This window comes from Solenopsis invicta, chromosome 4 (genome assembly GCF_016802725.1).
Source record: "Solenopsis invicta isolate M01_SB chromosome 4, UNIL_Sinv_3.0, whole genome shotgun sequence".
Taxonomy (NCBI): Eukaryota; Metazoa; Arthropoda; class Insecta; order Hymenoptera; family Formicidae; genus Solenopsis; species Solenopsis invicta.
Window position 1 is genome coordinate 22,307,779 of NC_052667.1, and position 21,423 is coordinate 22,329,201.

Consider the following 21,423-nt stretch of genomic DNA (forward strand, 5'->3'; position numbering starts at 1 on the left):
AATAGCAAAACGTGAAACCAAAAAACCGTAAAATATTTTTAAAAAAATTATAGCTTCTCAATTTTAGTAGATGAAAGTACAGATATTGGTAATACAAAGTTCGTGTGTATTTTTGTACAATTTTGGTCGCAGAGAAAATTGTTAAAATTCAATTGTTAGAATTACCTTCATTAGACGCTACAAACTGTTCAGCGAGTTAACTTTTTGAAAAATTTAAGAAAATTTTAAATAGTAAACATATCTCTATAACAAATGTTGGAATAGCAAGCGATAATGCATCAGTGATAATGAAATGCAATAATTTGTTTTTCACATTTGCAGTTAGAGGTCTGTAATTTTATTAAATTGTATTTGCCATTTTTTTCGCGATAATAGTCAATAAAACATGCAAAAAATTACCGGATTTTTGTGAACATTTAATGAGACAAATTGCAGCTTATATATCGAGTAGTGCAAAAAGGTATGCATTTTTAACAAAATTTCAAAAACTTTTTTAAGTAAACAACAAAAAATTCTAAAATTATGTAAAGCATGATGACTTGTTTTACAAAAATACGTGATTAGAATTCTTGATCAAAGTGAAGTTTTAAAAAAATTATTTTATTTTAGCCACAATTAAAGATAAATCAAAATCTGTGAAAGTAATTTTAACATAATTAAATAACAATGTTATTGAATCGTATTTGCTCTTTTAAAAATATTCTTTAAAGTATTTTAATAATTTAACGACTTTTTCAATCACGAGATATTTTAATTCATACATTACATAAAAATAGTCAACTTATTCGACAAATAGCATTTTATTTTATAACTCCTGAGACTTTAAAAAACGTAGATTAAAAAAATATATAGACACAAATATAATCACAGAAAAAAATTAGTCAAATCAATAATTCGTGTCATATATAAGAATGTAAAATTCTGTTAGAAAAATTTATAATATTAAACAGACATAATTTAAAAAAATACAAATCTAATAAAGAATCATACATGTCAAGTAACGAATTGCCATTTAAAGGACGTAGAAAAAGCAAAAATGAGATATGTTACATTAATTGCTTCTATAAATTATTCCCCTTTCTAATGCAAAACACACATTCTAAAATTTTTTCAAAATTTATCAGATGATTCAAATGTGTTGAAAGAAATGACAATGGGTCGTACAAAGTGTAAAAATATTATAACAAATGCAATTAACCCGGTGATGAGAGAACGTATTATGAACAACATTTAGAATGACAGATTTTTTCATACAAATAGATAACGTTTAGATAAACGTCTGACATTACAAATAATAAATGTATAACTTTTCTCGTAAGATATGTAGATTTAAAGATATTAGATATTCGCATGTAATTAATGAAATTATTGATACATACATATATATATTACTTTTTTAAAAGTCCCATTTTTTCTAGCGCTTTTTTTCTTTATAAATAAGTATCGCGCGTTCTGTTTCGTTGAACAGCGCCAGTCGTGCAATTATTAACGATAAGTGCAAATCTTAGTGAATTGATAGTTTCATTAATATTCTCCTCGAGTGGAGAAATATTGATTATCATTATAATTTTAGACTTGCCTCCCAGAGAAGGCATTAATAAATGTGTTAGTTTAGAATTCCTATAAGGAATGTGTTCTTGATATTTTTTAAGTGCTAATATCACGTTACTAAGATTTGCTAAAGACTTATTTATACATTTGGTTTCCAAGGTTGCGCATTCTTCGATGGATAGCCTTACGGAACCGGCAAGATCAATTAGATTGATAAGTCCTACGGATACTTCATTTCTGTAAATCCTTCTTATTCTTAATGTCATCACTAAGTGTGACCTAGATAATCTACAATAAAAATATGAATTATTATACATTATTATTTGTATACACGGTTGCCGCACTGTGTATTCTAAATTAAATTATAAGTTCAATTATCGCAATAAAAATTATATTATTTTTCAGTAACTATACTATTTAAATTTAATTGAAAAAGTAAAAAAAGTAAAAAAAAAACTTCACTTTTTGTAACACCTTATTACAATTTCAACTAAATATAATGTGCAAAATAAACTTACCGTTCATTTGACCGTGTAGCCGTAGTGGCTCGGTTCCGCTGGGCTTTTTGAAAAAATGTATACCATTCTTTTGGATCTTTTATTTTTTCAATTGTCAAATTAGTAATATATATATTGTTACTTGTACTGTTAACCATTTTTATATTGTGGACTTTTTGTTCCGTGTCCAGTAGATCAATAATAATTTCATTATACACTTCTAGGAAGCTCACTTCAATATGACATTCATGATCATTAAGTAACTTGATCTCTTCAAATATCTGACGTATCTGAAATCACATACAAATTTTTTTAAACAAAATTACATTGTTTTTTACATAAGTCCTCTAATAATTCTACATATAAAAGTATTAAAATAATGTTATCAAAAAATCAATACGCAATATTTTATATACTTTATTCATGTATATTTCGACAAATAAAATATTTCGTTAACAATTAACAATTGATTTATCAATAACTCTAATACTTTTATGTGCAAAATAATTAGTTGACTCATATTAGTTGCTCAAGAAAAAAAAATATATGTAATTTTATCTTGAAATCTTTTGAAATATTTTACCACTGATACTTTTTGTTCACACTGTATAAATAATAAATATATAAGAATATACCGTTCTAGGTATTACGCCTTCGGTCTCACAATCACTATCTCCTTCCATAGTGTATGTTTTTCCAGTTGTATCCTTGAAGTGCCGATTGTACAAAAAGGGATAGTTCTTCAAAAATATCCGCTTGTGATGTGTTGGATGTAAACACTTTATCAAACGTAAATTTTTGTTTTTTCTCTAGCGAATTACTGCAGCTAATATTCAATTTATTCGGTTTACTAATTAATTCAATTGTACAGTCATCTATGAAATTTATGGTACACAGGCTGTAACAAAAGATAGTTTTATTGAAATATACAAATCAAATCAATATCAAACAAAAAATATTTTTATTTATAACGATTGCTGGCAAAAGAAGAGCAATAAAATGATATAAAGATACCATAAAACAAATTAAAAACAAATTAAAACAAAAAAAAAAAATTATTACTAATTTCCAAATTTGATTTTAAAACTAAAACTTCACTGAAGCAATCGGTGCTATATGAAAGAGTATTTTTATATTTTTATTTTGCACAATTTGAAGAATAAACTGTTTATTGACTAGGAAATAATACTAAAATTTTCTAACTTACGCTTTTTTTTCTTCTTTTGGAGTTTGTGGGCGAATCCGAACAAAAATTCGGAAATTGCCCGTCAATTCCTGTATTTTATTATTCAATGTTCGAATTTTTCCATTTTTCTCATAAATGACTTTTTTTAAATTTGTTATTTCTTCTTGTGAATTCGTTAGTTCTTTTCTAAAATTCACTACTTCTTCTTTTGAATTCATTAGTTCTTTTTCTAAATTCGTTACTTTTTTTTTCAATTCAATATACTCGTATAGCTGCTTAAATTCGCTAGAATCTTCGGCTAATTTTATTGGACATACAACAGTTTGCGTCGACCGAGACTGCATCTGTTAAACACAATAAGTAAAAAAAATTTATAAATGTTACATAAATAAAAAAAAACAATTTAAAATATAAAAAAAACAATAAATTTATTTTCAGTACAAATAAAATTATGTTCAGTAGAAAGCTTTAATGTATTAAAAAACCTATAAGAAAGTATTAAATGTAAATAAATTAAAAAATAATAATAAAGATCTAGATTAAAATAACTACATATATTCTATAGTAACTAACCGTAACTACGGCATTATTTTGGCATTCCAAAGTGCATTTGCACTTTTGAGTGCAAAAAACGGATTTTTTATAGCAAGAACATCGATTGTTATTGCAGGTGCTTATGTCGCACCTGCAATAATCCCTCAAAGGGGAGAGTTTCTTTGCATCGTTTTTATGTATGTTGAGCAGTCTTCTGAAACATAAAAACGTTCGTATAATAGTAAATAAATATTAAATTAATGTTAATTTAATATTGTATACTATTTTCACTTACCCACTATTTGACTCGGCCATGTTTCACAGATTATTTCTGGATTATTAGAATATTTGATCGGAAAGTTATTCAGGAAGACCAATTGGCTTCTTTTCCGGCTTTTTAAAGTTACTTTCGCACTTGTCTTAATTTAAGTGTAGCTTCTCAATTGGTTAACTCGTATACGCAATCAAAAATAGCCGAAATAAAGATCGAGGCATTAATGGAGAGGTTGCCAGCACCAAACACGGAAGAAGTGAAGACGCTGGAAGCAGACTTGGCACGCGAGAGATCGTCGGTCGAGAACGCTTACTTCGAGTACATAGCAAAAGCAAGGCAGATGCTAGAACCAGAACGTGCGGTAAATAACATAATAGTACAAGCGCCAGAACAACAGGTAAACAATCTCAATGTAAAATTACCTACACTGCAACTTCCGAAATTCAGTGGTAGTTATGACCAATGTCTCATGTTCAAATATAAAATTATTAATCTCGCAGCCTCTCCTTGTAAGTGCATTTCTATTATTAAAAATGTAATAGCAAAACGTGAAACCAAAAAACCGTAAAATATTTTTAAAAAAATTATAGCTTCTCAATTTTAGTAGATGAAAGTACAGATATTGGTAATACAAAGTTCGTGTGTATTTTTGTACAATTTTGGTCGCAGAGAAAATTGTTAAAATTCAATTGTTAGAATTACCTTCATTAGACGCTACAAACTGTTCAGCGAGTTAACTTTTTGAAAAATTTAAGAAAATTTTAAATAGTAAACATATCTCTATAACAAATGTTGGAATAGCAAGCGATAATGCATCAGTGATAATGAAATGCAATAATTTGTTTTTCACATTTGCAGTTAGAGGTCTGTAATTTTATTAAATTGTATTTGCCATTTTTTTCGCGATAATAGTCAATAAAACATGCAAAAAATTACCGGATTTTTGTGAACATTTAATGAGACAAATTGCAGCTTATATATCGAGTAGTGCAAAAAGGTATGCATTTTTAACAAAATTTCAAAAACTTTTTTAAGTAAACAACAAAAAATTCTAAAATTATGTAAAGCATGATGACTTGTTTTACAAAAATACGTGATTAGAATTCTTGATCAAAGTGAAGTTTTAAAAAAATTATTTTATTTTAGCCACAATTAAAGATAAATCAAAATCTGTGAAAGTAATTTTAACATAATTAAATAACAATGTTATTGAATCGTATTTGCTCTTTTAAAAATATTCTTTAAAGTATTTTAATAATTTAACGACTTTTTCAATCACGAGATATTTTAATTCATACATTACATAAAAATAGTCAACTTATTCGACAAATAGCATTTTATTTTATAACTCCTGAGACTTTAAAAAACGTAGATTAAAAAAATATATAGACACAAATATAATCACAGAAAAAAATTAGTCAAATCAATAATTCGTGTCATATATAAGAATGTAAAATTCTGTTAGAAAAATTTATAATATTAAACAGACATAATTTAAAAAAATACAAATCTAATAAAGAATCATACATGTCAAGTAACGAATTGCCATTTAAAGGACGTAGAAAAAGCAAAAATGAGATATGTTACATTAATTGCTTCTATAAATTATTCCCCTTTCTAATGCAAAACACACATTCTAAAATTTTTTCAAAATTTATCAGATGATTCAAATGTGTTGAAAGAAATGACAATGGGTCGTACAAAGTGTAAAAATATTATAACAAATGCAATTAACCCGGTGATGAGAGAACGTATTATGAACAACATTTAGAATGACAGATTTTTTCATACAAATAGATAACGTTTAGATAAACGTCTGACATTACAAATAATAAATGTATAACTTTTCTCGTAAGATATGTAGATTTAAAGATATTAGATATTCGCATGTAATTAATGAAATTATTGATACATACATATATATATTACTTTTTTAAAAGTCCCATTTTTTCTAGCGCTTTTTTTCTTTATAAATAAGTATCGCGCGTTCTGTTTCGTTGAACAGCGCCAGTCGTGCAATTATTAACGATAAGTGCAAATCTTAGTGAATTGATAGTTTCATTAATATTCTCCTCGAGTGGAGAAATATTGATTATCATTATAATTTTAGACTTGCCTCCCAGAGAAGGCATTAATAAATGTGTTAGTTTAGAATTCCTATAAGGAATGTGTTCTTGATATTTTTTAAGTGCTAATATCACGTTACTAAGATTTGCTAAAGACTTATTTATACATTTGGTTTCCAAGGTTGCGCATTCTTCGATGGATAGCCTTACGGAACCGGCAAGATCAATTAGATTGATAAGTCCTACGGATACTTCATTTCTGTAAATCCTTCTTATTCTTAATGTCATCACTAAGTGTGACCTAGATAATCTACAATAAAAATATGAATTATTATACATTATTATTTGTATACACGGTTGCCGCACTGTGTATTCTAAATTAAATTATAAGTTCAATTATCGCAATAAAAATTATATTATTTTTCAGTAACTATACTATTTAAATTTAATTGAAAAAGTAAAAAAAGTAAAAAAAAAACTTCACTTTTTGTAACACCTTATTACAATTTCAACTAAATATAATGTGCAAAATAAACTTACCGTTCATTTGACCGTGTAGCCGTAGTGGCTCGGTTCCGCTGGGCTTTTTGAAAAAATGTATACCATTCTTTTGGATCTTTTATTTTTTCAATTGTCAAATTAGTAATATATATATTGTTACTTGTACTGTTAACCATTTTTATATTGTGGACTTTTTGTTCCGTGTCCAGTAGATCAATAATAATTTCATTATACACTTCTAGGAAGCTCACTTCAATATGACATTCATGATCATTAAGTAACTTGATCTCTTCAAATATCTGACGTATCTGAAATCACATACAAATTTTTTTAAACAAAATTACATTGTTTTTTACATAAGTCCTCTAATAATTCTACATATAAAAGTATTAAAATAATGTTATCAAAAAATCAATACGCAATATTTTATATACTTTATTCATGTATATTTCGACAAATAAAATATTTCGTTAACAATTAACAATTGATTTATCAATAACTCTAATACTTTTATGTGCAAAATAATTAGTTGACTCATAATTAGTTGACTCATATTTTGTAAAAAAAAATATATGTAATTTTATCTTGAAATCTTTTGAAATATTTTACCACTGATACTTTTTGTTCACACTGTATAAATAATAAATATATAAGAATATACCGTTCTAGGTATTACGCCTTCGGTCTCACAATCACTATCTCCTTCCATAGTGTATGTTTTTCCAGTTGTATCCTTGAAGTGCCGATTGTACAAAAAGGGATAGTTCTTCAAAAATATCCGCTTGTGATGTGTTGGATGTAAACACTTTATCAAACGTAAATTTTTGTTTTTTCTCTAGCGAATTACTGCAGCTAATATTCAATTTATTCGGTTTACTAATTAATTCAATTGTACAGTCATCTATGAAATTTATGGTACACAGGCTGTAACAAAAGATAGTTTTATTGAAATATACAAATCAAATCAATATCAAACAAAAAATATTTTTATTTATAACGATTGCTGGCAAAAGAAGAGCAATAAAATGATATAAAGATACCATAAAACAAATTAAAAACAAATTAAAACAAAAAAAAAAAATTATTACTAATTTCCAAATTTGATTTTAAAACTAAAACTTCACTGAAGCAATCGGTGCTATATGAAAGAGTATTTTTATATTTTTATTTTGCACAATTTGAAGAATAAACTGTTTATTGACTAGGAAATAATACTAAAATTTTCTAACTTACGCTTTTTTTTCTTCTTTTGGAGTTTGTGGGCGAATCCGAACAAAAATTCGGAAATTGCCCGTCAATTCCTGTATTTTATTATTCAATGTTCGAATTTTTCCATTTTTCTCATAAATGACTTTTTTTAAATTTGTTATTTCTTCTTGTGAATTCGTTAGTTCTTTTCTAAAATTCACTACTTCTTCTTTTGAATTCATTAGTTCTTTTTCTAAATTCGTTACTTTTTTTTTCAATTCAATATACTCGTATAGCTGCTTAAATTCGCTAGAATCTTCGGCTAATTTTATTGGACATACAACAGTTTGCGTCGACCGAGACTGCATCTGTTAAACACAATAAGTAAAAAAAATTTATAAATGTTACATAAATAAAAAAAAACAATTTAAAATATAAAAAAAACAATAAATTTATTTTCAGTACAAATAAAATTATGTTCAGTAGAAAGCTTTAATGTATTAAAAAACCTATAAGAAAGTATTAAATGTAAATAAATTAAAAAATAATAATAAAGATCTAGATTAAAATAACTACATATATTCTATAGTAACTAACCGTAACTACGGCATTATTTTGGCATTCCAAAGTGCATTTGCACTTTTGAGTGCAAAAAACGGATTTTTTATAGCAAGAACATCGATTGTTATTGCAGGTGCTTATGTCGCACCTGCAATAATCCCTCAAAGGGGAGAGTTTCTTTGCATCGTTTTTATGTATGTTGAGCAGTCTTCTGAAACATAAAAACGTTCGTATAATAGTAAATAAATATTAAATTAATGTTAATTTAATATTGTATACTATTTTCACTTACCCACTATTTGACTCGGCCATGTTTCACAGATTATTTCTGGATTATTAGAATATTTGATCGGAAAGTTATTCAGGAAGACCAATTGGCTTCTTTTCCGGCTTTTTAAAGTTACTTTCGCACTTGTCTTAATTTAAGTGTAGCTTCTCAATTGGTTAACTCGTATACGCAATCAAAAATAGCCGAAATAAAGATCGAGGCATTAATGGAGAGGTTGCCAGCACCAAACACGGAAGAAGTGAAGACGCTGGAAGCAGACTTGGCACGCGAGAGATCGTCGGTCGAGAACGCTTACTTCGAGTACATAGCAAAAGCAAGGCAGATGCTAGAACCAGAACGTGCGGTAAATAACATAATAGTACAAGCGCCAGAACAACAGGTAAACAATCTCAATGTAAAATTACCTACACTGCAACTTCCGAAATTCAGTGGTAGTTATGACCAATGTCTCATGTTCAAATATAAAATTATTAATCTCGCAGCCTCTCCTTGTAAGTGCATTTCTATTATTAAAAATGTAATAGCAAAACGTGAAACCAAAAAACCGTAAAATATTTTTAAAAAAATTATAGCTTCTCAATTTTAGTAGATGAAAGTACAGATATTGGTAATACAAAGTTCGTGTGTATTTTTGTACAATTTTGGTCGCAGAGAAAATTGTTAAAATTCAATTGTTAGAATTACCTTCATTAGACGCTACAAACTGTTCAGCGAGTTAACTTTTTGAAAAATTTAAGAAAATTTTAAATAGTAAACATATCTCTATAACAAATGTTGGAATAGCAAGCGATAATGCATCAGTGATAATGAAATGCAATAATTTGTTTTTCACATTTGCAGTTAGAGGTCTGTAATTTTATTAAATTGTATTTGCCATTTTTTTCGCGATAATAGTCAATAAAACATGCAAAAAATTACCGGATTTTTGTGAACATTTAATGAGACAAATTGCAGCTTATATATCGAGTAGTGCAAAAAGGTATGCATTTTTAACAAAATTTCAAAAACTTTTTTAAGTAAACAACAAAAAATTCTAAAATTATGTAAAGCATGATGACTTGTTTTACAAAAATACGTGATTAGAATTCTTGATCAAAGTGAAGTTTTAAAAAAATTATTTTATTTTAGCCACAATTAAAGATAAATCAAAATCTGTGAAAGTAATTTTAACATAATTAAATAACAATGTTATTGAATCGTATTTGCTCTTTTAAAAATATTCTTTAAAGTATTTTAATAATTTAACGACTTTTTCAATCACGAGATATTTTAATTCATACATTACATAAAAATAGTCAACTTATTCGACAAATAGCATTTTATTTTATAACTCCTGAGACTTTAAAAAACGTAGATTAAAAAAATATATAGACACAAATATAATCACAGAAAAAAATTAGTCAAATCAATAATTCGTGTCATATATAAGAATGTAAAATTCTGTTAGAAAAATTTATAATATTAAACAGACATAATTTAAAAAAATACAAATCTAATAAAGAATCATACATGTCAAGTAACGAATTGCCATTTAAAGGACGTAGAAAAAGCAAAAATGAGATATGTTACATTAATTGCTTCTATAAATTATTCCCCTTTCTAATGCAAAACACACATTCTAAAATTTTTTCAAAATTTATCAGATGATTCAAATGTGTTGAAAGAAATGACAATGGGTCGTACAAAGTGTAAAAATATTATAACAAATGCAATTAACCCGGTGATGAGAGAACGTATTATGAACAACATTTAGAATGACAGATTTTTTCATACAAATAGATAACGTTTAGATAAACGTCTGACATTACAAATAATAAATGTATAACTTTTCTCGTAAGATATGTAGATTTAAAGATATTAGATATTCGCATGTAATTAATGAAATTATTGATACATACATATATATATTACTTTTTTAAAAGTCCCATTTTTTCTAGCGCTTTTTTTCTTTATAAATAAGTATCGCGCGTTCTGTTTCGTTGAACAGCGCCAGTCGTGCAATTATTAACGATAAGTGCAAATCTTAGTGAATTGATAGTTTCATTAATATTCTCCTCGAGTGGAGAAATATTGATTATCATTATAATTTTAGACTTGCCTCCCAGAGAAGGCATTAATAAATGTGTTAGTTTAGAATTCCTATAAGGAATGTGTTCTTGATATTTTTTAAGTGCTAATATCACGTTACTAAGATTTGCTAAAGACTTATTTATACATTTGGTTTCCAAGGTTGCGCATTCTTCGATGGATAGCCTTACGGAACCGGCAAGATCAATTAGATTGATAAGTCCTACGGATACTTCATTTCTGTAAATCCTTCTTATTCTTAATGTCATCACTAAGTGTGACCTAGATAATCTACAATAAAAATATGAATTATTATACATTATTATTTGTATACACGGTTGCCGCACTGTGTATTCTAAATTAAATTATAAGTTCAATTATCGCAATAAAAATTATATTATTTTTCAGTAACTATACTATTTAAATTTAATTGAAAAAGTAAAAAAAGTAAAAAAAAACTTCACTTTTTGTAACACCTTATTACAATTTCAACTAAATATAATGTGCAAAATAAACTTACCGTTCATTTGACCGTGTAGCCGTAGTGGCTCGGTTCCGCTGGGCTTTTTGAAAAAATGTATACCATTCTTTTGGATCTTTTATTTTTTCAATTGTCAAATTAGTAATATATATATTGTTACTTGTACTGTTAACCATTTTTATATTGTGGACTTTTTGTTCCGTGTCCAGTAGATCAATAATAATTTCATTATACACTTCTAGGAAGCTCACTTCAATATGACATTCATGATCATTAAGTAACTTGATCTCTTCAAATATCTGACGTATCTGAAATCACATACAAATTTTTTTAAACAAAATTACATTGTTTTTTACATAAGTCCTCTAATAATTCTACATATAAAAGTATTAAAATAATGTTATCAAAAAATCAATACGCAATATTTTATATACTTTATTCATGTATATTTCGACAAATAAAATATTTCGTTAACAATTAACAATTGATTTATCAATAACTCTAATACTTTTATGTGCAAAATAATTAGTTGACTCATATTTTGTAAAAAAAAAATATATGTAATTTTATCTTGAAATCTTTTGAAATATTTTACCACTGATACTTTTTGTTCACACTGTATAAATAATAAATATATAAGAATATACCGTTCTAGGTATTACGCCTTCGGTCTCACAATCACTATCTCCTTCCATAGTGTATGTTTTTCCAGTTGTATCCTTGAAGTGCCGATTGTACAAAAAGGGATAGTTCTTCAAAAATATCCGCTTGTGATGTGTTGGATGTAAACACTTTATCAAACGTAAATTTTTGTTTTTTCTCTAGCGAATTACTGCAGCTAATATTCAATTTATTCGGTTTACTAATTAATTCAATTGTACAGTCATCTATGAAATTTATGGTACACAGGCTGTAACAAAAGATAGTTTTATTGAAATATACAAATCAAATCAATATCAAACAAAAAATATTTTTATTTATAACGATTGCTGGCAAAAGAAGAGCAATAAAATGATATAAAGATACCATAAAACAAATTAAAAACAAATTAAAACAAAAAAAAAAAATTATTACTAATTTCCAAATTTGATTTTAAAACTAAAACTTCACTGAAGCAATCGGTGCTATATGAAAGAGTATTTTTATATTTTTATTTTGCACAATTTGAAGAATAAACTGTTTATTGACTAGGAAATAATACTAAAATTTTCTAACTTACGCTTTTTTTTCTTCTTTTGGAGTTTGTGGGCGAATCCGAACAAAAATTCGGAAATTGCCCGTCAATTCCTGTATTTTATTATTCAATGTTCGAATTTTTCCATTTTTCTCATAAATGACTTTTTTTAAATTTGTTATTTCTTCTTGTGAATTCGTTAGTTCTTTTCTAAAATTCACTACTTCTTCTTTTGAATTCATTAGTTCTTTTTCTAAATTCGTTACTTTTTTTTTCAATTCAATATACTCGTATAGCTGCTTAAATTCGCTAGAATCTTCGGCTAATTTTATTGGACATACAACAGTTTGCGTCGACCGAGACTGCATCTGTTAAACACAATAAGTAAAAAAAATTTATAAATGTTACATAAATAAAAAAAAACAATTTAAAATATAAAAAAAACAATAAATTTATTTTCAGTACAAATAAAATTATGTTCAGTAGAAAGCTTTAATGTATTAAAAAACCTATAAGAAAGTATTAAATGTAAATAAATTAAAAAATAATAATAAAGATCTAGATTAAAATAACTACATATATTCTATAGTAACTAACCGTAACTACGGCATTATTTTGGCATTCCAAAGTGCATTTGCACTTTTGAGTGCAAAAAACGGATTTTTTATAGCAAGAACATCGATTGTTATTGCAGGTGCTTATGTCGCACCTGCAATAATCCCTCAAAGGGGAGAGTTTCTTTGCATCGTTTTTATGTATGTTGAGCAGTCTTCTGAAACATAAAAACGTTCGTATAATAGTAAATAAATATTAAATTAATGTTAATTTAATATTGTATACTATTTTCACTTACCCACTATTTGACTCGGCCATGTTTCACAGATTATTTCTGGATTATTAGAATATTTGATCGGAAAGTTATTCAGGAAGACCAATTGGCTTCTTTTCCGGCTTTTTAAAGTTACTTTCGCACTTGTCTTAATTTAAGTGTAGCTTCTCAATTGGTTAACTCGTATACGCAATCAAAAATAGCCGAAATAAAGATCGAGGCATTAATGGAGAGGTTGCCAGCACCAAACACGGAAGAAGTGAAGACGCTGGAAGCAGACTTGGCACGCGAGAGATCGTCGGTCGAGAACGCTTACTTCGAGTACATAGCAAAAGCAAGGCAGATGCTAGAACCAGAACGTGCGGTAAATAACATAATAGTACAAGCGCCAGAACAACAGGTAAACAATCTCAATGTAAAATTACCTACACTGCAACTTCCGAAATTCAGTGGTAGTTATGACCAATGTCTCATGTTCAAATATAAAATTATTAATCTCGCAGCCTCTCCTTGTAAGTGCATTTCTATTATTAAAAATGTAATAGCAAAACGTGAAACCAAAAAACCGTAAAATATTTTTAAAAAAATTATAGCTTCTCAATTTTAGTAGATGAAAGTACAGATATTGGTAATACAAAGTTCGTGTGTATTTTTGTACAATTTTGGTCGCAGAGAAAATTGTTAAAATTCAATTGTTAGAATTACCTTCATTAGACGCTACAAACTGTTCAGCGAGTTAACTTTTTGAAAAATTTAAGAAAATTTTAAATAGTAAACATATCTCTATAACAAATGTTGGAATAGCAAGCGATAATGCATCAGTGATAATGAAATGCAATAATTTGTTTTTCACATTTGCAGTTAGAGGTCTGTAATTTTATTAAATTGTATTTGCCATTTTTTTCGCGATAATAGTCAATAAAACATGCAAAAAATTACCGGATTTTTGTGAACATTTAATGAGACAAATTGCAGCTTATATATCGAGTAGTGCAAAAAGGTATGCATTTTTAACAAAATTTCAAAAACTTTTTTAAGTAAACAACAAAAAATTCTAAAATTATGTAAAGCATGATGACTTGTTTTACAAAAATACGTGATTAGAATTCTTGATCAAAGTGAAGTTTTAAAAAAATTATTTTATTTTAGCCACAATTAAAGATAAATCAAAATCTGTGAAAGTAATTTTAACATAATTAAATAACAATGTTATTGAATCGTATTTGCTCTTTTAAAAATATTCTTTAAAGTATTTTAATAATTTAACGACTTTTTCAATCACGAGATATTTTAATTCATACATTACATAAAAATAGTCAACTTATTCGACAAATAGCATTTTATTTTATAACTCCTGAGACTTTAAAAAACGTAGATTAAAAAAATATATAGACACAAATATAATCACAGAAAAAAATTAGTCAAATCAATAATTCGTGTCATATATAAGAATGTAAAATTCTGTTAGAAAAATTTATAATATTAAACAGACATAATTTAAAAAAATACAAATCTAATAAAGAATCATACATGTCAAGTAACGAATTGCCATTTAAAGGACGTAGAAAAAGCAAAAATGAGATATGTTACATTAATTGCTTCTATAAATTATTCCCCTTTCTAATGCAAAACACACATTCTAAAATTTTTTCAAAATTTATCAGATGATTCAAATGTGTTGAAAGAAATGACAATGGGTCGTACAAAGTGTAAAAATATTATAACAAATGCAATTAACCCGGTGATGAGAGAACGTATTATGAACAACATTTAGAATGACAGATTTTTTCATACAAATAGATAACGTTTAGATAAACGTCTGACATTACAAATAATAAATGTATAACTTTTCTCGTAAGATATGTAGATTTAAAGATATTAGATATTCGCATGTAATTAATGAAATTATTGATACATACATATATATATTACTTTTTTAAAAGTCCCATTTTTTCTAGCGCTTTTTTTCTTTATAAATAAGTATCGCGCGTTCTGTTTCGTTGAACAGCGCCAGTCGTGCAATTATTAACGATAAGTGCAAATCTTAGTGAATTGATAGTTTCATTAATATTCTCCTCGAGTGGAGAAATATTGATTATCATTATAATTTTAGACTTGCCTCCCAGAGAAGGCATTAATAAATGTGTTAGTTTAGAATTCCTATAAGGAATGTGTTCTTGATATTTTTTAAGTGCTAATATCACGTTACTAAGATTTGCTAAAGACTTATTTATACATTTGGTTTCCAAGGTTGCGCATTCTTCGATGGATAGCCTTACGGAACCGGCAAGATCAATTAGATTGATAAGTCCTACGGATACTTCATTTCTGTAAATCCTTCTTATTCTTAATGTCATCACTAAGTGTGACCTAGATAATCTACAATAAAAATATGAATTATTATACATTATTATTTGTATACACGGTTGCCGCACTGTGTATTCTAAATTAAATTATAAGTTCAATTATCGCAATAAAAATTATATTATTTTTCAGTAACTATACTATTTAAATTTAATTGAAAAAGTAAAAAAAGTAAAAAAAAACTTCACTTTTTGTAACACCTTATTACAATTTCAACTAAATATAATGTGCAAAATAAACTTACCGTTCATTTGACCGTGTAGCCGTAGTGGCTCGGTTCCGCTGGGCTTTTTGAAAAAATGTATACCATTCTTTTGGATCTTTTATTTTTTCAATTGTCAAATTAGTAATATATATATTGTTACTTGTACTGTTAACCATTTTTATATTGTGGACTTTTTGTTCCGTGTCCAGTAGATCAATAATAATTTCATTATACACTTCTAGGAAGCTCACTTCAATATGACATTCATGATCATTAAGTAACTTGATCTCTTCAAATATCTGACGTATATGAAATCACATACAAATTTTTTTAAACAAAATTACATTGTTTTTTACATAAGTCCTCTAATAATTCTACATATAAAAGTATTAAAATAATGTTATCAAAAAATCAATACGCAATATTTTATATACTTTATTCATGTATATTTCGACAAATAAAATATTTCGTTAACAATTAACAATTGATTTATCAATAACTCTAATACTTTTATGTGCAAAATAATTAGTTGACTCATAATTAGTTGACTCATATTTTGTAAAAAAAAATATATGTAATTTTATCTTGAAATCTTTTGAAATATTTTACCACTGATACTTTTTGTTCACACTGTATAAATAATAAATATATAAGAATATACCGTTCTAGGTATTACGCCTTCGGTCTCACAATCACTATCTCCTTCCATAGTGTATGTTTTTCCAGTTGTATCCTTGAAGTGCCGATTGTACAAAAAGGGATAGTTCTTCAAAAATATCCGCTTGTGATGTGTTGGATGTAAACACTTTATCAAACGTAAATTTTTGTTTTTTCTCTAGCGAATTACTGCAGCTAATATTCAATTTATTCGGTTTACTAATTAATTCAATTGTACAGTCATCTATGAAATTTATGGTACACAGGCTGTAACAAAAGATAGTTTTATTGAAATATACAAATCAAATCAATATCAAACAAAAAATATTTTTATTTATAACGATTGCTGGCAAAAGAAGAGCAATAAAATGATATAAAGATACCATAAAACAAATTAAAAACAAATTAAAACAAAAAAAAAAAATTATTACTAATTTCCAAATTTGATTTTAAAACTAAAACTTCACTGAAGCAATCGGTGCTATATGAAAGAGTATTTTTATATTTTTATTTTGCACAATTTGAAGAATAAACTGTTTATTGACTAGGAAATAATACTAAAATTTTCTAACTTACGCTTTTTTTTCTTCTTTTGGAGTTTGTGGGCGAATCCGAACAAAAATTCGGAAATTGCCCGTCAATTCCTGTATTTTATTATTCAATGTTCGAATTTTTCCATTTTTCTCATAAATGACTTTTTTTAAATTTGTTATTTCTTCTTGTGAATTCGTTAGTTCTTTTCTAAAATTCACTACTTCTTCTTTTGAATTCATTAGTTCTTTTTCTAAATTCGTTACTTTTTTTTTCAATTCAATATACTCGTATAGCTGCTTAAATTCGCTAGAATCTTCGGCTAATTTTATTGGACATACAACAGTTTGCGTCGACCGAGACTGCATCTGTTAAACACAATAAGTAAAAAAAATTTATAAATGTTACATAAATAAAAAAAAACAATTTAAAATATAAAAAAAACAATAAATTTATTTTCAGTACAAATAAAATTATGTTCAGTAGAAAGCTTTAATGTATTAAAAAACCTATAAGAAAGTATTAAATGTAAATAAATTAAAAAATAATAATAAAGATCTAGATTAAAATAACTACATATATTCTATAGTAACTAACCGTAACTACGGCATTATTTTGGCATTCCAAAGTGCATTTGCACTTTTGAGTGCAAAAAACGGATTTTTTATAGCAAGAACATCGATTGTTATTGCAGGTGCTTATGTCGCACCTGCAATAATCCCTCAAAGGGGAGAGTTTCTTTGCATCGTTTTTATGTATGTTGAGCAGTCTTCTGAAACATAAAAACGTTCGTATAATAGTAAATAAATATTAAATTAATGTTAATTTAATATTGTATACTATTTTCACTTACCCACTATTTGACTCGGCCATGTTTCACAGATTATTTCTGGATTATTAGAATATTTGATCGGAAAGTTATTCAGGAAGACCAATTGGCTTCTTTTCCGGCTTTTTAAAGTTACTTTCGCACTTGTCTTAATTTAAGTGTAGCTTCTCAATTGGTTAACTCGTATACGCAATCAAAAATAGCCGAAATAAAGATCGAGGCATTAATGGAGAGGTTGCCAGCACCAAACACGGAAGAAGTGAAGACGCTGGAAGCAGACTTGGCACGCGAGAGATCGTCGGTCGAGAACGCTTACTTCGAGTACATAGCAAAAGCAAGGCAGATGCTAGAACCAGAACGTGCGGTAAATAACATAATAGTACAAGCGCCAGAACAACAGGTAAACAATCTCAATGTAAAATTACCTACACTGCAACTTCCGAAATTCAGTGTTAGTTATGACCAATGTCTCATGTTCAAAGATACATTCACTTCAGTTATAGACTCTATCGCTAGATTGTTAAACATACAAAAATTCCAATATTTACGTAGTTCATTATCGAGAGAAGCATTGCAGGAACCACACACTGTAAACAACAGACAAGAATTATGAAACAGGCGTTTGATTAAACAAAGATATGAAAATAAAAAGCTTATTATTAATACACATATAAAAAAAGTTTTTGAATTGCAAGCGGTATCAAAAGGTAGTCATGTAGCATTACGTAACTTCATAGATTCCGTTCGTACTCATTACAGAGCACTAGAAATGTTGCGACAGCCAGTCACACAATGGGACACTCTTCTCATTTACTTATTAAGCGATAAGTTAGATTATAACACTAGAAAAGATTGGGAGTTAGAGGTAGCAAAAACGGACTCAGAAAACATGCCCTCGCTAAAGTCATTACTAGAATTTTTAACGAATAGAGCTCACACTTTAGAATTAATAGAAGGCACGAAAAATAAGTTAGAGATCACGTCGAAAAAACCGGTTAAGAGAGTAAACGTAGCAGCCGTAACATCGTTAGGTTGCGCTTACTGTGAGGGATCACACCATATATTTAAATGCGAAAAATTTATTAGATTGTCAATTTCAGAAAAAAAGAGAAGAGGTTCAAAAAAGACAGCTATGCTTTTACTGTCTACGTAAGGGTCACTATATACAAGCGTGTACGGCATCGACTTGTAAGTTATGTTCTAAAAAGCATAACACTATGCTGCATATGGACAGAGAGGATCATCCAGACAACAAATCTACGAAAAGCCAACTAGCAACATCAGACAATAGAAACGGAGCAAGATCAGCAAAAACGTCGGAATCAAAACAGGCTAAACATAACACAGCATCATCGGACAACGAAACAGCAGTTATAGTAACTACAACTCGGACCACAGAACCTTTGTAGCCACAGCAAAAGTATACATAGAAGATGGAGATGGCAATTTGCAAGTATGCCGAGCCATGCTCGACCCAGGGGCGCAGACCGACATTATCACAAAAGAGTAAGCGAAAAGACTCAATTTGAGAACCGACAAAGCGGAGGTGCCAATCAGTGGCATCAGCCAGACGCGAACAACAGCCAAGGAAGAAGTCATAGCCAAAATCAAATCTATGCACAACGATTTCGTATTAGAGTTAAAATGTCTAGTCATGCCAACTATAACGGAAAGACTACCGCAAATCAAGGTAAACACAAATTCATGGAATATCCCGAAGGATATAAAGATGGCAGACCCAGATTTTAACCTACCTGGAACAATAGAACTGCTCATAGGAAGCGCCAAATTCTGGAAACTGTTGGGCACCAGACAACGAGAATTAGAAGATACATTGCCTACATTACAGGAAACGCGGCTTGGATGGATCGTCGGTGGAGAACTAATAGATACAAGAAAAACAAGAAACAGACGAGTGTGTAACATCGCTACTCTAAACGACCAGTTAACAAAATTCTGGAATATTGAAGAGTCGCCATTAGAAAAACAGAAACAGGCTTACTCACCACAGGAACAACAAGCGGAAGACTTCTTCATGCAAACAGTAAAAAGAGACAATAACGGAAGATACGTCGTGCGTCTGCCAAAAGACGATTCAGTAGAGCTCGGGGAATTAGAGAACGTTGCAATTCAAAGATTCATATACATCGAAAGAAAGCTAAAGCAACAACCACAGTTACGAGAAAATTACCATAGTTTCATCCAAGACTACGAGACACTAGGACATCTGTCCTTAGCGAAACAACAGAATAGTACACTCGATAAAGATTATTGCTATCTGCCGCATCAGCCGGTTATTAAGACATCGAGTCTATCTACGAAATTAAGAGTCGTGTTTGACGGCTCGGCAAAGACGTCATCGGGCATGTCGTTAAATCAAAAACTCCTGAGTGGGCCCAATCTGCAAAAGGACTTATGGCAAATTACGATACGCTTCAGAGAGCATCCATTCGTAATCACAGCAGATATTAAAATGATGTTTAGACAAATCTGGGCGGCGGAGGAGGATAGAGATTTACAGAAGATCATCTGGAGATATGACCCTTCAGAATCAGCGCGAGCCTATACGTTAAATACAGTAACGTACGGCACAAATCGTGCACCGTACCTAGCGATGCGTTGCTTAAGGCATCTAGCTACGCAGCCAGAGGCAGCCAAACGAGAGGCAGCAGCCAAAGTGCTGCTCAATGACTTCTATATGGACGACGTATTGACGGGCACCAGCACATTACATCAAGCAGTTGAGTTGCGAAAAGAACTGTCAGATCTATTAGCAGTGGCAGGATTCCAACTAAGAAAATGGAGAACGAACAACCCAAAAATTCTTCAGGATCTTGCGCAGGACAGAAAAGAAGATAGTCTGTTGATATTAGATTCAGAGGAACCTTTAAAGACGTTGGGACTCCTCTGGAATTCAACCGAAGATACACTACAATACTCGGTGACCTTAACAGAAAACAGCATAACTATGTGGCATACTGTCACAAATTGCAAGAATTTATGATCCGCTTGGACTAATAGGGTCAGTGCTCATAAACGCGAAGATGACCATGCAGGAAATCTGGAAGTTGAGCGTAGATTGGGACGATCCAGTACCCAAAACATTCAGACACTCGTGGAATAAATACTACAAGTCACTTACTACGCTCAGGCAAATTAGAATTCCAAGAAATTTTAATCTGCACAGCGAGAAATCACTTGAAATTCACGGCTTTGGAGACGCTTCAGAGAAAGCGTACGGGGCCTGTATCTATTGTGTACATAAAGCAAAGGAAGGGCAACAAAAATCATTTCTCATATGCTCCAAGGCAAAAGTCGCTCCATTAAAAATATTATCGCTGCCAAAACTTAAACTGTGTGCGGCTCTCTTGTTATCTAGACTGGTAGCTGCATTCGTCGGCGCCATAAAGCATCCAATCAAGAATATATACCTGTGGAGCGATTCAACAATCACTATCTCTTGAATCAATACTCCACCGCATAAGTTACATACTTATTATGCAGAGTCGTAGAAATAAAAACTTAGTACCCGGAATCAAATGGTACCATGTACCGTCGTCACAAAACCCGGCGGACCTTTTATCAAGAGGCACAACTGCTGAAGGTTTAATAGGCAACGAGCTGTGGTGGCACGGTCCA

The 21,423-nt window shown here is 29.1% G+C and overlaps 3 protein-coding genes and 3 pseudogenes across 3 annotated transcripts; 1 reads left to right on the top strand and 5 right to left on the bottom strand.

Moving 5' to 3' along the window:
- Positions 1 to 1,193: 1,193 nt before the first annotated feature.
- Positions 1,194 to 4,284, bottom strand: LOC113002659 (protein claret segregational). Its single transcript, XM_039447728.1, is given in 7 exon segments — positions 1,194 to 1,839; positions 2,070 to 2,338; positions 2,684 to 2,747; positions 2,749 to 2,946; positions 3,256 to 3,578; positions 3,808 to 3,982; positions 4,064 to 4,284. Coding segments are annotated over 7 exon segments (1,458 nt in total). The 5' UTR covers positions 4,084 to 4,284; the 3' UTR covers positions 1,194 to 1,430.
- A 1,488-nt stretch (positions 4,285 to 5,772) lies between these two features.
- Positions 5,773 to 8,871, bottom strand: LOC120357453 (annotated as a pseudogene).
- Positions 8,872 to 10,359: 1,488 nt separating this feature from the next.
- LOC120357454 lies at positions 10,360 to 13,443 on the bottom strand (annotated as a pseudogene).
- Positions 13,444 to 14,931: 1,488 nt separating this feature from the next.
- LOC120357455 (protein claret segregational-like) lies at positions 14,932 to 16,071 on the bottom strand. Its single transcript, XM_039447731.1, has 2 exons — positions 15,807 to 16,071; positions 14,932 to 15,577 (listed from the first exon to the last, which is right to left on the bottom strand). Exons 1-2 carry the CDS (start codon positions 15,941 to 15,943, stop codon positions 15,169 to 15,171), a joined length of 546 nt encoding a protein of 181 aa, XP_039303665.1. The 5' UTR covers positions 15,944 to 16,071; the 3' UTR covers positions 14,932 to 15,168.
- A 61-nt stretch (positions 16,072 to 16,132) lies between these two features.
- LOC120357614 lies at positions 16,133 to 18,029 on the bottom strand (annotated as a pseudogene).
- Positions 18,030 to 19,438: 1,409 nt separating this feature from the next.
- LOC105201479 lies at positions 19,439 to 20,788 on the top strand. Its single transcript, XM_011169506.2, has one exon. It carries the CDS (start codon positions 19,439 to 19,441, stop codon positions 20,786 to 20,788), a length of 1,350 nt encoding a protein of 449 aa, XP_011167808.2.
- Positions 20,789 to 21,423: the final 635 nt, after the last annotated feature.

Bases quoted from the DNA above. Each gene is read 5' to 3' on its own strand.
- LOC120357455 (XM_039447731.1), bottom strand. From the start codon at position 15,943: ATGGTTAACAGTACAAGTAACAATATATATATTACTAATTTGACAATT. The intron at 15,578-15,806 runs GTAAGTTTATTT...TTTTTATTGTAG, and splicing joins GCTACACGGTCAAATGAACG to ATTATCTAGGTCACACTTAG.
- LOC105201479 (XM_011169506.2), top strand. From the start codon at position 19,439: ATGCCAACTATAACGGAAAGACTACCGCAAATCAAGGTAAACACAAAT.